This window comes from Pongo pygmaeus, chromosome 12 (assembly GCF_028885625.2).
Source record: "Pongo pygmaeus isolate AG05252 chromosome 12, NHGRI_mPonPyg2-v2.0_pri, whole genome shotgun sequence".
Taxonomy (NCBI): Eukaryota; Metazoa; Chordata; class Mammalia; order Primates; family Hominidae; genus Pongo; species Pongo pygmaeus.
Genome location: NC_072385.2, coordinates 48,689,703 through 48,702,604, shown reverse-complemented (window position 1 = coordinate 48,702,604; position 12,902 = coordinate 48,689,703). Strand labels below are relative to the sequence as shown.

The 12,902-nt window shown below is 35.0% G+C and overlaps 1 protein-coding gene across 2 annotated transcripts in view; it reads left to right on the top strand.

Moving 5' to 3' along the window:
* Nucleotides 1-12,902, top strand: part of DNAH6 (dynein axonemal heavy chain 6) — a 322,627-nt gene that overhangs the window by 77,705 nt on the left and 232,020 nt on the right. For both annotated transcript variants that reach the window (XM_054474947.1, XM_054474946.2), the window contains 2 exons: nucleotides 763-906; nucleotides 11,903-12,115. In XM_054474947.1, the coding sequence (XP_054330922.1) occupies nucleotides 763-906; nucleotides 11,903-12,115 (357 nt within the window). The remainder of the gene's footprint in view (nucleotides 1-762; nucleotides 907-11,902; nucleotides 12,116-12,902) is intronic.

Here is a 12,902-nt window from a genome sequence, read left to right as displayed (position 1 = left end):
AATAGAAAATAAAAAACAAATATATGCTATAACACCAGACAGTTTTAAGTGTTCTCCTTTAACTCATTTATCAATTATCTCAGAAGTAAGAAAATATTCTTGAGAAGCAGCAGCTTAAAGAATTTTCTGATTACCACCATGGATTAGAGCAGTGGCTTCCAACATAGGATGTATTCACCCTAGGAAATGCACAAGAAAACCCATTAGGGAGCAGAAGGAAAATGATGGACTTAGAAAAAAAGAAAAATGAAGGTTTGCAAATTTTCTACTGCCATCAGTATATATGTGTGGCTATCTGACATGTCAATATATGTGTATACTTATATGTTTACATAATTGAGAAAAACAATTATAGATCTGTAAGTATATAGATCTATAATTTTATGAATAATTTACGAATTTAAAATATTTATGTTAAGCAGGCATTTAATCAAATAATAGAAGACTACTAGGTGAGAAATTTCTGGTTAGCAAGAGTAAAAAAATAGCTATTTGTCTCCTTAGAGGACTTTATGAATATTGACCCTCAGAAATAAATTACGGAGATTCCAGTACTACATTTGATGATGTGGGAGGCAAGAACATGAAAGGAATAAACAGATGATGCTGGATATATAATATTATTAGCAATTTAATAAGTAAAGCCATTTCCAAAAGCATAGTGTAGATTTGGATTAACTTTTAAAAGTTTTTTTAGTATTTCAAACTTGACTTTTACTTTATGTTTTAACTTGTTTTGCTTTGTTTTTAAATTTTTCATAGTCCAAATTTGATTGCCTGGATCCAGAAGTCCTAAACGGTCAAGTTTCTAAATACGCTAAATTTGTGACTCAACTGGAAAAAGGCTTGCCACCCAACAGTGTAGTGTCCCAGCTCAAATACAAGGTGGAAAAAATGAAAGAAAAGGTAAGGTTGGTCGAAGTTATTTTAAAAACTTTAGGCCAGTTGGTTATTAATTGATGCTAATGAGACCAAAATCAGGAATTCTTCCCTGATTAAGTTAGTCAGCTTCGCAGACAGAAAAAAACAAGTCAAATTCATTTTTTTGCAGTGGCACAGACTGCATCCCTGTCTTCATTTGGCCAAATCATTCAGTTGAATACTGTGGTTAGCAGGGGCGTTCAGAGTGTTTCCCAAGTGGTAAGGGAAATATTGCAGGAATAGGTTGTATTTATGCTAAGATACTAATGTGCTCAAACCCCTAGGGAGCCAGATGAGGCTGGGGTAGACTTGTCCAATCGGCCTTGTCCATTTGCATCAGTGCACCACACAACTATGCCATTTTCCAGATGTGCTATGATGTGAAGAAAGTTGGGAAGCCAGGCTGCAGGTGTACAGGGCTGAATCTTTGCAACCATCTCAGCTAAGCCAGTGCTTGAAATGGTTAAGAAACGGGATATGATTTTAGTTTTTAAAACAATTTTAGGGTGTTTTTTGTTGTTGTTGTTGTTTTGTTTGTTTGTTTTTTGTTCACTCTTGTTGCCCAGGTTGGAATGCAGTGGCACGATCTTGGCTCACTGCAACCTTGGCCTCCTGGGTTCAAGTGATTATCCTGCCCCAGCCTCCCGAGTAGCTGGGATTATAGGCACCTGCCACCCACCACGCCAGGCTAATTTTTTGTCTTTTTCAGTAGAGATGGGGTTTCACTATGTTGGTCAGGCTGGTCTCGAAATTCTGACCTCATCTGATCCACCTGCCTTGGCCTCCCAAAGTGCTGGGATTACAGGCGTGAGCCACCGCACCTGGACAATTTTAGGGTTTTTTTTAAAAAAAAAGAAATAAAGAACTTAAAAAAAAATGTGGAGAAGAAAAGTAAGCAAAGCTTCAGACACAATGAGAAGAAAATTTTCCAGCTTGAAAACAGTGTTATTTGCATAATATTTTCCCCTTTAGCTTACAATATCTAGTCAAAATGCTTTCCCAGGTTAAGTCAGCTTCTTTCTTCTTTATTGCCTTTAGTGTGATTATATCATACAATTGTAAACAAATTTATTTGTTACAGTCTGCATTCTATCTTGGGTTCCCTCAAAATCCTGGTTTATATTTTTTTTAACTTGAATACAGTAGAGGTCACTTTTCGTGGCATACAGTTCTATGGGTTTTTACAAATGGGTAGAGTAATGTATCCAATACAATAGTACCATACAGAACAACCCTAAAAATTTGCTTGTGTTGTCCCTTTGTAGTCAGCCTTTCCCTCTATCACAATTCCACACAACTGCTAATCTGTTTTCTGTCTCTATAGGTTTTGCCTTTTACAGAATATTATATAAATGAAATAATACAACATGCAGCCTTTTGGGTCTGGATGCACTCAGCAAAATGCATTTAAGATCCCTCTATGTAGTTGTACCCAAAATATATAACATACTCTTACAAATAAAAAGACAAATAATCGTTTAAAATGGGCAAAAGATTTGAATACACACTTCCCCAAAGAAGACACATGAAAAGATGCTGAACATCATTAGTTATTAGGGAAATGCAAATCAAAGCCACAATGAGATAGCACTTCACATTCAAGAGGATGGCTATGATCAAAGAGACAGATTATATAGAAATAAGTGTTGTAGGGAATATGCAGAAATTAGAACTTCCACATGTTGCTGGTAGGATTGTAAGGTGGTGCAGCCACTTTGGAAAATAATCTGGCAGTTTGTTCAAGATGTTAAATATAGACCTACCATATTACCAAGTGACTCTGCTCCTAGATATATGGCCAAGATAATTGAAAACGTGTTCACACAGAAACTTCGATACAAATGTTCATAGCAGCATTGTTCACAATAGCCAAAAGTGGGGGAAAAACAAATTTCCATCAATTAATAAATTGGAGAAATAAAATGTGGCACATCTTTATGAGTTTTATTCAGTAGTAAAATGAAATTAAGTAGTATGTGCAACAGAATAGATGAACCTTAAAAACATGATGCTGGGCTGGGTGCGGCGACTTATGCCTATAATCCCAATACTTTGGGAGGCCAAGGTGGGAGGATCACTTGAGCCCAGGAGTTCAAGACCAGCCTGTACAACATAGTGGGCCTCATGTCTGCAAACAAATAAGATAAAACATTTAAAAACATGATGCAAAGTAAGAGAAGCCAGTCACAGAAAAAGGCCAGATAACATATGTCATTTTTATGAAATGTCCAGAATAAATAAATCTATAGTGAGAAAGTGAACTCATGGTTACCAAGCACTGTGGGGAGGCAGAAATGGGAGTGACTGCTAATGGAACCTAATGAGTATGGGGTTTCCTTTTGGGGTGATGACATGTTCTAAAATTAGATAGAGGTGATGGTAGCATAATTCTGTGAATTATAATTTTTTAAGAGAAAAAACATTCTTCCATGTTGTCACGTGAAGCAATAGTTCATTTCTTTCCTTCTTTCTTTTTTTTCTTCCTTTCTTTCTTTCTGTGAGACAGGATCTCACTGTGTTGCTCAGGCTGGTCTTGAATTCCTGGGCTCAAGCAGTCCTCCTGCTTCGGCCTCCCAAAGTGCTGGAATCACACACAGGCCTGAGCCACCATGCCCAGCCAGTTCATTTATTTTTATTTTCTAGTATTCTGTTATATAGATGTACCATAGTTTGTTTATCCATTCACCTGGTGAAAGATATCTGAGTTCTGTCTCATTTTGTGGTGATTTTTAATAAAGCTGCTATAAACTTTCATGTACAGCTTTTTGTTTTGTGTGAACATGAGTTTTCTATTAACTTGGGTAAATAACTAGAAGTAGGATTATTGGGTTGTATGGTAAGTGTATGTTTAACTTTATAAGAAGTTGCCAAAATGTTTTCCAAAGAACTGCAACATTTTGGCTTTTCACTAGCAATTTATGAGAATTCCAGTTTCTCCTCATCATCACTAGCCCTTATTATTTTGAGGGAACTTTTTGTTTTGCTTTTTAATTTCAGTCATTCTAACCAATGGATAGTAGTATCTTAAAATTGTCATAATTGGCCGGGCACGGTGGCTCATGCCTATAATCCCAGCACTTTGGGAGGCCAAGGCGAGTGGATCACGCGGTCAAGAGATCGAGACCATTCCTGGCCAACATGGTGAAACCCCGTCTCTACTAAAAATACAAAAATTAGCTGGGCGTGGCGGCATGCGCCTGTAGTCCTGGCTACTCGGGAGGCTGAGGCAGGAGAATCGATTGAACCTGGGAGATGGAGGTTTCAGTGAGCCGAAATCGTGCCACTCTACTCAGGCATGGGCCATACAGCGGAGACTCAGTCTCAAAAAAAAAAAACAAAAAAGTCATAATTTGCATTTTTCTAATTACTAATAATGTTGAACATCTTCTCATATGCTATTTGCCATCTGTCTATATTCTTGATTAAATGTCTGTTCAGATCTTTTGCCCATTTTTAATTGGGTTGTTTCCTTGGTTATAACTGAGTTTTAAGAGTTATTCATATATTCTGAATATAAGTTTTTTTCAAATATGTAGCTTGAAAATATTTTCTTCCAGTCAGTTGCTTGTCTTTTCAGTTCCTGTACAGTGATTTTCACAGAGCAAAAGGTTTTAATTTCAATAAACTCTGTAATATTTTCTTTTATGAATCAAGCTTTTAGTATAGTATCCAAACACTTTTTTTTCAAACTTAAGATCACACAGATTTTCTCTATGCTTCTTCTGTTAGAAGTTTAAAGGGTTTTTTTTCTATGTTTAGGTATATGATCTATTTTGAGTTAATTTTTTCATAAATATGAGGTATCAAGGTGTACTTTTGTACATATTATATCCAATTAAAGCAACAGCATTATTTGAAATGATTATTTTTTCTTCAGTCATTATTTGAAAATGACTATCCTCCCCAGGCACTCTTCTCCAATGACTCATATTTGCACCTTTACCAAAAGTCAATTGACTATATTTTTTAGTCTATTTCTGGACTCTTCTGTTTCATTGTTCTATAAGCCTATTCTTTCATCAATACCACACTTTCTTAATTACGATAGCTAGTAAGTCTTGAAATCAAGTAGTCTTAATCCTCTAATTTTGTTCTTCCTTTTTACAATTGTTTTGTCTATTCTAATTCCTTTGCCTTTCCATATCTATTTCACATTTAGCTTCTCAATATCTATAAAATTGTCTTATGGTCCAAAAACATACTTTTATGACTTCTGTCCTTTTAAATTTTTTAAGATTTGTTTTATAGCCCAGAATATGGTCAATTTTGGTGAATTTTCCATATGCACTTGAGAAGAATGTGCATTCTACTGTTGCTCAGTGATCATTCTACAAGTGTTAATTAGGGAGACTTGGTTGGCGGTGGTGTTCAGGTCATCTATACCCTTGCTAATTTTCTGCCTGCTTGTTCCGTTAGGGACTCAGAGAGGAGTGTTGAACTCTCTAACTATAATTGTGGATTTACCTAATTCTCCTTTCCATTCTATCAGTTTATGCATTTTTTAATATACTTTTATTTTAGAATAGTTTTAGATTCATAGAAAAGTTATAACAGTAATACCAAGGGTTCCCATATACTCCACATTCTGTTTCTTTTATTAACATATTACATTAGTATAATACATTTGTCACCACTAATGTACCAATATCAATACATTATTAGTAACTAAAGTCCATGCTTTATCTGAGTTTTCTTAGTTTTTACCTAACATCCTTTTCTTTTTCTGTCCCAAGATTTCATCCATTGATAAAACATTACATTTAATTGTCATGTCTTCTTAAGCTCTACTAGGCTGTGACAGTTTCTCAGACTTTCCTTGTTTTTTATGACCTTGATCATTTTGAAAAGTACTGGTCAAGTAGTTTGTATAATATCCTTCAATTTGGATTTGTCTGAGGTTTTTCTCATAATTACACTGGTATTATAGATTCTTACAAAGAAGACAAGACAGGTAAAGTACCATTTTCATCACATCATATCTAAAATACATGCTATCAACATGACTTTTCACTGATGGTGTTCAGCTTGACCACATGGCTGAAGTAGCATTTGTCTTAACTGTACAGTTACTACTGCCCTTTCCATACTGTATTCTTTGAAAGGAAGTTACTATGCACAGCCATACTTAAGGGGTGGAAATTTATGTTCCACCTCCTAAAAGCATTGACACCCCAGTAGCAATGAGCATAATTTGTATCCAGATTTTCATTTTTAATACTATAAGGAATAATATTATAAGGAATAATAATACTATAATATTATTATTATTATACTATAATATTATTGTTATACTATAATATTATTATTATTATTATACTATAAGGAATCCTTGTAGAAATGGCTGATTATATGGACGAGTCAGGAAATATACAAGATGAGTCTGGAGCATCTTGAGGTGCTGGGAAGTAAGAAAAAGCTGAAAAAACAAAATGATGGGAGAATATCAAAAGGGCAAGGAAGACTTAATGACCAAAGCCGTAAGAATTTTAGGCAAAAAAAATGTAATGTTGTATTATAACCCAAGTTATAAAGTAAATATCCATGAATTCATACTGATATAAATGAGTGATTGAATGAATGAGTGAATAACTTTATGATGATACTGCCACTTCAAGATAGTGGTGCTTGATTTATTTTGATGTTCTGTTGTTGGACATGTGCACATTTAGTATTGTTACTTCTTTTTGAGGAATTGACCCTTTCATCATTATGAATTTTCTCTCTTATCTCTGATAAGATTCCTTGTTCTAACATTTACATTTTCTGAAATTAGTATAGGTAGTTCAGCTGTATTTTAGTGTTTGTGTGATATGGCTTTCTGCATTTTTTACTTTTAACTTATCTGTGTTTTTATATTTAGATTTTTTTAGATAGCATAGAATTGATTCCTATTTTTTTATCCAGTCTGACATTCTTAGTCTCTTAACAGGTGTGTGTAGACCATTCGCATTTAAAGTCATTATTTATATAGTTGGATTGAATCTACCATCTTGCTAGCTGTTTTATTTATTCTATTGCTTCTTTGTTTCTTTTTTCTCTTTTTGTGCCTTTTAATTTAATTGCATATTTTATGATTCCATTTTATCTTCTCAATGAGATCATCATTCATACCACTTTTTCAATAATTTTTAGAAGCAATTTTTTAGAAATTTGTTTAAAATTATCATCCTAAGCTTAAAATATAGATTTATAATTAATCCAAATCAATTATTTTACTATTTCACGTGTACTATAAAGACCTTATAATAGTACACACCCAATTAATTCCTCCATACATTCTTTGTGCTGATGTTATGCCTATATTTACATATACTATAAATATAACTTATTTTTACTGTTTTTGCTTCAGACAGTTATCTTTTAGAGCAATAAAAATAAGAAAGAAAATGAATTTTACTTTACCAGTATTACATTTCCAGTGTTCTTCATTGCTTTGTGTGGATCTAAGTTTCTGACTCATAACATGTTCATTCAGCCTAAAGAATATCCTTTAATATTTCTTATAGAGTATGTATGCTAACAATTAATTTCCTCGGTTTTTATTTTGAGGAAGTCTTTATCCTTTAGTTTTGAATGATATTTTCACTGGGTATATAATTCCGAGACAACAGTTTTTGTTTCTGTTTTTCCTTCGGTAATTTGGAAGTATTCTTTTCTTGTTTGCATGATTTTGGACAAGCAGTCTGCTGTAGTTTTAAATTCTCATTGTTCTGTAGATGATGTGTCCCTTTTTTTTTTTTTTTGGTCTGGCTACCTTCAAGATTTTCTTTTTTTTTTTTTTTTTTTTTTTTTTTACTGTGAAAAGGTAAGACAAAGTTTATTTTCCTCCATCAAAAGAAATGGAAGCTCAACACCAAGTGGAGTTAATTATAGAAAACAAAGTTAAATATCTCTGTATCTGCATTCTGCAGTAGAAATTTTAACAGGTTACAGTGATTTTTTTTAGATGTTGACTTTTGAACACTGGTAAATGAAGGAGAAATACATAATAAAAATCTCAAGATGGAGAATTAGAGAAATGGCAATAAGTCAGAGTGACTAAGGTAAAATACATGTGTGAGCAATCCCCATACCACTAGCTATGATCCCATGCATTTCTTGGAACTTTACTGTTTTTACATTTTTAGCTCATTAGTGAGAAGATATAAGCTCCCTGAGGGACAGAGGAGAGAAAACCTGTAAAACAGAGCTCAAGCTTTGCCTAGAGTTAGTGAAAATTAAATCTAATAGCCTAGCTTTTGTCACTAGCTTATTAAATTACAGAGATACAGAAAATAAAACTCTATTATCAAGACCTCAGGAGAAAAGGTATAACATAAAGTTGTTACATTATTTTAAATAGGTTTTTAATAGAAATACTTAGGGAAAATAAAACTATGCTTTATGTTTATTGTATTGCAATGATTGTTCAAGATTTGTTTCTGTGAATTACAAAAACAAAAAAAACTATTCTAATTCCTATACAAAAACTTGTGTAACACACACTTGAGGCTAGCCATTCTATAAAATACATATATTTTAAAACAACATATTGTACACAATAAATATATAGTTTTTGTTAAGTGAAATTAACATGTTAGTAACTCACACACGCTTGTGAACACAGACACATACATATTGGAGACCAATACACAAAACTGTTAGCTTGAAGAAACTGCACACATAATTGATGCAACAAATTGAACTTGATGTACATAAATCGTCTACACAGCTATAGCGATAGTAATATTATATACTTGTACTATTTTATTGCAGTCATGCTGAATTAACATACCAAGTTAAGGACAGAGTTCTTCAGGTCTGGTTTTGATTTGGGTTTTGCTTTTCAGCTAGACTGTTTTTTCCAAACTAGTGTCAGCTTTGAAAAGGTGCAGGAGCCTCTTGTGGATGCCCACCTCATCCGACGGAAGGCGGTGTTCCAAAACCCTTTGTGTTAGTGAGATGAGAAGTTGGTATTGTAAGGACTGGTTTAAGCTGTAAATAAGCATACTCTCACAAGGCATCAACCAGATGTCAATAAGAATTAAGGTTTACAAATATCAAAGAAATCCAACCTAGCATCTATTGTAAGAGTAATCCTTAAGTCAAGTTCCATTTTAAATTAAGCCTAAATGAATTATTCTCAAATCTCTGCATATTGAATAGTGCGTCATAGACATGCCACATCACCACGTAAATGTAAAATAAAGTTATAAAAATTAGGTCAGCAATTATATCTGCAAAAGTTATTTTGCAGAGCAGCGATCTGAACTACAATGTTCTCTCTTGAGGCATACTTAAATACTACAGGATACAGTACAAGAGTAATGGAGACATCAGTGAAACCATGTATAGACGGAACAGATTATGTTTTACTGGTTAGGTTGGTTGGGTTCTGTAGCTCCGGTGAATCTCTCATTTTGATCATCGTCTTCTCTCCTTGCCTAGGATTCCAAGAGCATCTGAGACACCATCATCACCACAAAAAAATAGTTCCCACTAGTTGAACATTTTTTAGTAGGTACTAAGCTCAAGATTTGGCCTTCCCTGTCACATTCTGTTCTTAAAATACCCCTATGAGACAGAGATTATACTCCCATTATACAGATAAGAAACTGAGGCTGAAAGAGACCAAGAATTTTCCCAAACATACACAGCTGGTAATAGCAATACAGATGTGTCTATGAGGGCAATGCTCTTCTCATTATACTTGCAAGAAAGGCGTGGACATTTAGTGCAGTGAGAAAATGAATGGACAGAAATGTTTTAAAAGGTTTAATTATAATCAAAATACATTTGGAATGCTGTAGAAGCAGAGGAAAGCCAAGAACCAAGATTCAGAAACCTCTAGGACTGACAGAGACGGAGGCTGATTTTTAGACATTCTAGCAAAAATAACCTTTCCAGGAATGGTGAGCCTCATAAAATGACTGCATTCATCATATCAGGGGAGTAAGGCAGAAAACTGCCACATAGACCTAATTTGTGTCAAGCCTGCTGATGGCTGCTGCTGTTGGTGCTTTTCTCCAATGTAAAGGTCTGGTAAATAAAATTACAAGAAAATGTAGTGAAAAATATTAGTAAAGACAGGGTTCTGACTAGATGGAGTTACGAGTGGCTCAAGTGACACATTTTGATACAAAATGTTTTGTTTTGCTTATACAAAATTAAATTGCTAGATAATTTAATGGGCTTCGTCTTGATTCTCATCAGTTAGGAATAGAGTATGCCTAGGTGTGCATGTGCTATTGTTACTGTTCAAATTTATTTTGCTTGATGTTCTCTGAGTTTCTTGGATCTGTGATTTGGTGTTTGTTTTTAATTTTGAAAATTTTTGCAGCTGGTATTTTTCAAGCATTTCTTCTGCTCTGTTTTCTCTCTCTCTTCTTCTTCTGTGATTTCTATGATATGTACTTTAGGCTGTTTGACATTGTCCCACAGGTCTTGGATGCTCTGTTTTGTTTTTATTTTTTCTTTTCCCTCTTTTTTCTGTGTGTGTCAGTTTCTGGAATTTATACTCACTTATCTTCAAGTTCATTCATTCCTTGGCTGTATTAAACCCTTTAAAGGCATTCTTTATCTCTTATACTGTTTTTTTTATTTCTAGCATTTTTGTTCGATTTGTAATTGTACTTTCCATCTCTCTGTTGACATTTCCCAACTGATTTTGCTTATCTGTCTTTTCCATTAGAACCTTTAACATATTAATCATAGTTATTTTAAATCATCTACTTCCAACATGTGTGTCATTTCTGGGTCTGATTATTGTCTTGCCTCTTAGATGTGTGGTTTTTCTTGCCTTTTTACATGCATCTTAATTTTTTGTTCAAAGCCAGGTATCTTATATAGTACAGTAAATACCAAAGCAAATAATATTTGTGCTTGGAAATGAGCATGCCTCTTCTTCTACTTGGATTTTTGTGTAACATGTTGCATTAAATCTAATTAGGAACTGGGCTAGGTTTAAGGGTTGATGTTGCTATGGTTACCTTCAGTGCACCACAGGCTTCAGATTTTTCTAGTGATACCTCGAATTTAGGGTTGGGCTGGTTTACCAAAGGTTATTTTCTCAATTTCTATTTTCCTCTGACCTTGGGTCTTACCTTTGTGTTGTGCTCACTGAGAATCTGTCACTTGCAGCTTTCCACTCTGTATCCCACTGCTATTTTTGCTCAATATTTGATAACCTGGTGGCACAGGTGAGAAGGAACATTCCCTCATGTTCTCATTAAACCTTTATCTTACAAGGCACTGTAGCTCTTTTTCTCAGAATTCCTATCACAGTTGCTCCTCTCCCTTTTCTAGCTGTAGTGCTGAGCCTAGCACTTATTTTTGTCCCTCCCCCAAGGGTAAATTGTTTTTTTCCATGTTCTATTTCTCCAGTTATAGGAAGAGATATCTTCAATGAGTTATCACTAGTGCCTTAAGGTGGCACAGTTTGTTACTCTTTTCCCTGTACATCAAGGGATTTGTTCCACAAGGGAGCTAAGGCAGATAAATTTGTTGGAGCTACTATAATGGCCACTGTTTCCCTCCCCAAGCCAGCATCATAAGGGAAGCTTTCTTGGGAGTCCTTTCTTTCAGTCTTCACTGTCAATCTCCACTGTATTTGTAGGCTCAGAGATTTTCCATTCTCATTCTATCCCGCACTTAATATTTAGCACTCTACTTTTAAAATTTAGCTGAATCTTCTTAATAGTTTGTATGTCATCCCAAGGAATCTGCCCCAGGTAGAAAAATTTTCAGTTGCTGTTTCTTCTTGTGGAGAAACCTGTCGGTATCAATCTCTCTCCAAATTTGGAGTTGGTTCTGCCCCCGCAAACTTGGTTTTCTAATAGGCTCAGTTAGAGTCATTAATTTGCAGTCATCCAGATTTTGCTTTGTGGAAAGAGGGTAAGTGGTGCTCTTTCCAGCTCTCTACATGCACAAATTGAAACCAGAACCTTTGGGTTATATTTTTAAGATAAAAAGCTTCGTGTCTCTGAGAGTGTTTGTTTTTCAGCTTCCAGTTATCATTGACTTGAGGAACCCGACTTTGAAGGCAAGACATTGGGCAGCTATTGAACAAACAGTTGATGCCACTCTAGTGGATGCTGAAATTCCATTAACCTTGGAGAGGCTCTCCCAGTTGCATGTTTTTGACTTTGGTCAAGAAATCCAGGACATATCTGGACAGGCTTCTGGAGAAGCTGCCTTAGAAGCAATTCTTAGAAAGGTAAATCTGGAATATATATTTATCTATATACCATTAGGGAATGTGAAAGTTTTCAAATTCAACATTTGGTGATCTGGATGGATTTTTCAACGTTGCAGCTTTCACTCTCTCATTATCAGTCATCCCTCTGTTGTTTCCTTACAACAGATATTACTGTTATCACCTCTAAAAATCTCCTCCTTCTGCTTATCCTATAACACATAGGAACTTGATGGCCACAAGGTTTGAAATGTGCATGCTTATGTAAGAAATCATATACCAAGAATGATATTTTAAACCCAAATATGTTATCTTCCAAGCTACCAGAGAAATCTGTTAAATGCTTCAAAACACATTAAGATTTTCCTAGTTATGATACTATCTCCTTACCCCAAAAATATATACACACCTACTAACCCTCTGCATAAAAGGAATTTTTTTTCTGTCAAAGTATATGTGTTAATGTCAATCAAATAAAATTAAGCAAATTAGTGTCATCTATCCAAGAAGAAGATTTTAAGAATTTTAAAGGGCAGGCCGGGCATGGTGGCTCATGCCTGTAATCCCAGCACTTTGGGAGGCCAAGGCAGACAGATCACGAGGTCAGGAGATCAAGACCATCCTGGCTAACATGGTGAAACCCCGTCTCTACTAAAAATACAAAAAAAAAAAAAATAGCCAGGTGTGGTGGCAGGTGCCTGTAGTACCAGCTACTACTCAGGAAGCTGAGGCAGGAGAATGGCATGAACCCAGGAGGTGGAGCTAGCAGTGAGCCGAGGTTGTGCCACCGCACTCCAGTCTGGGCAAC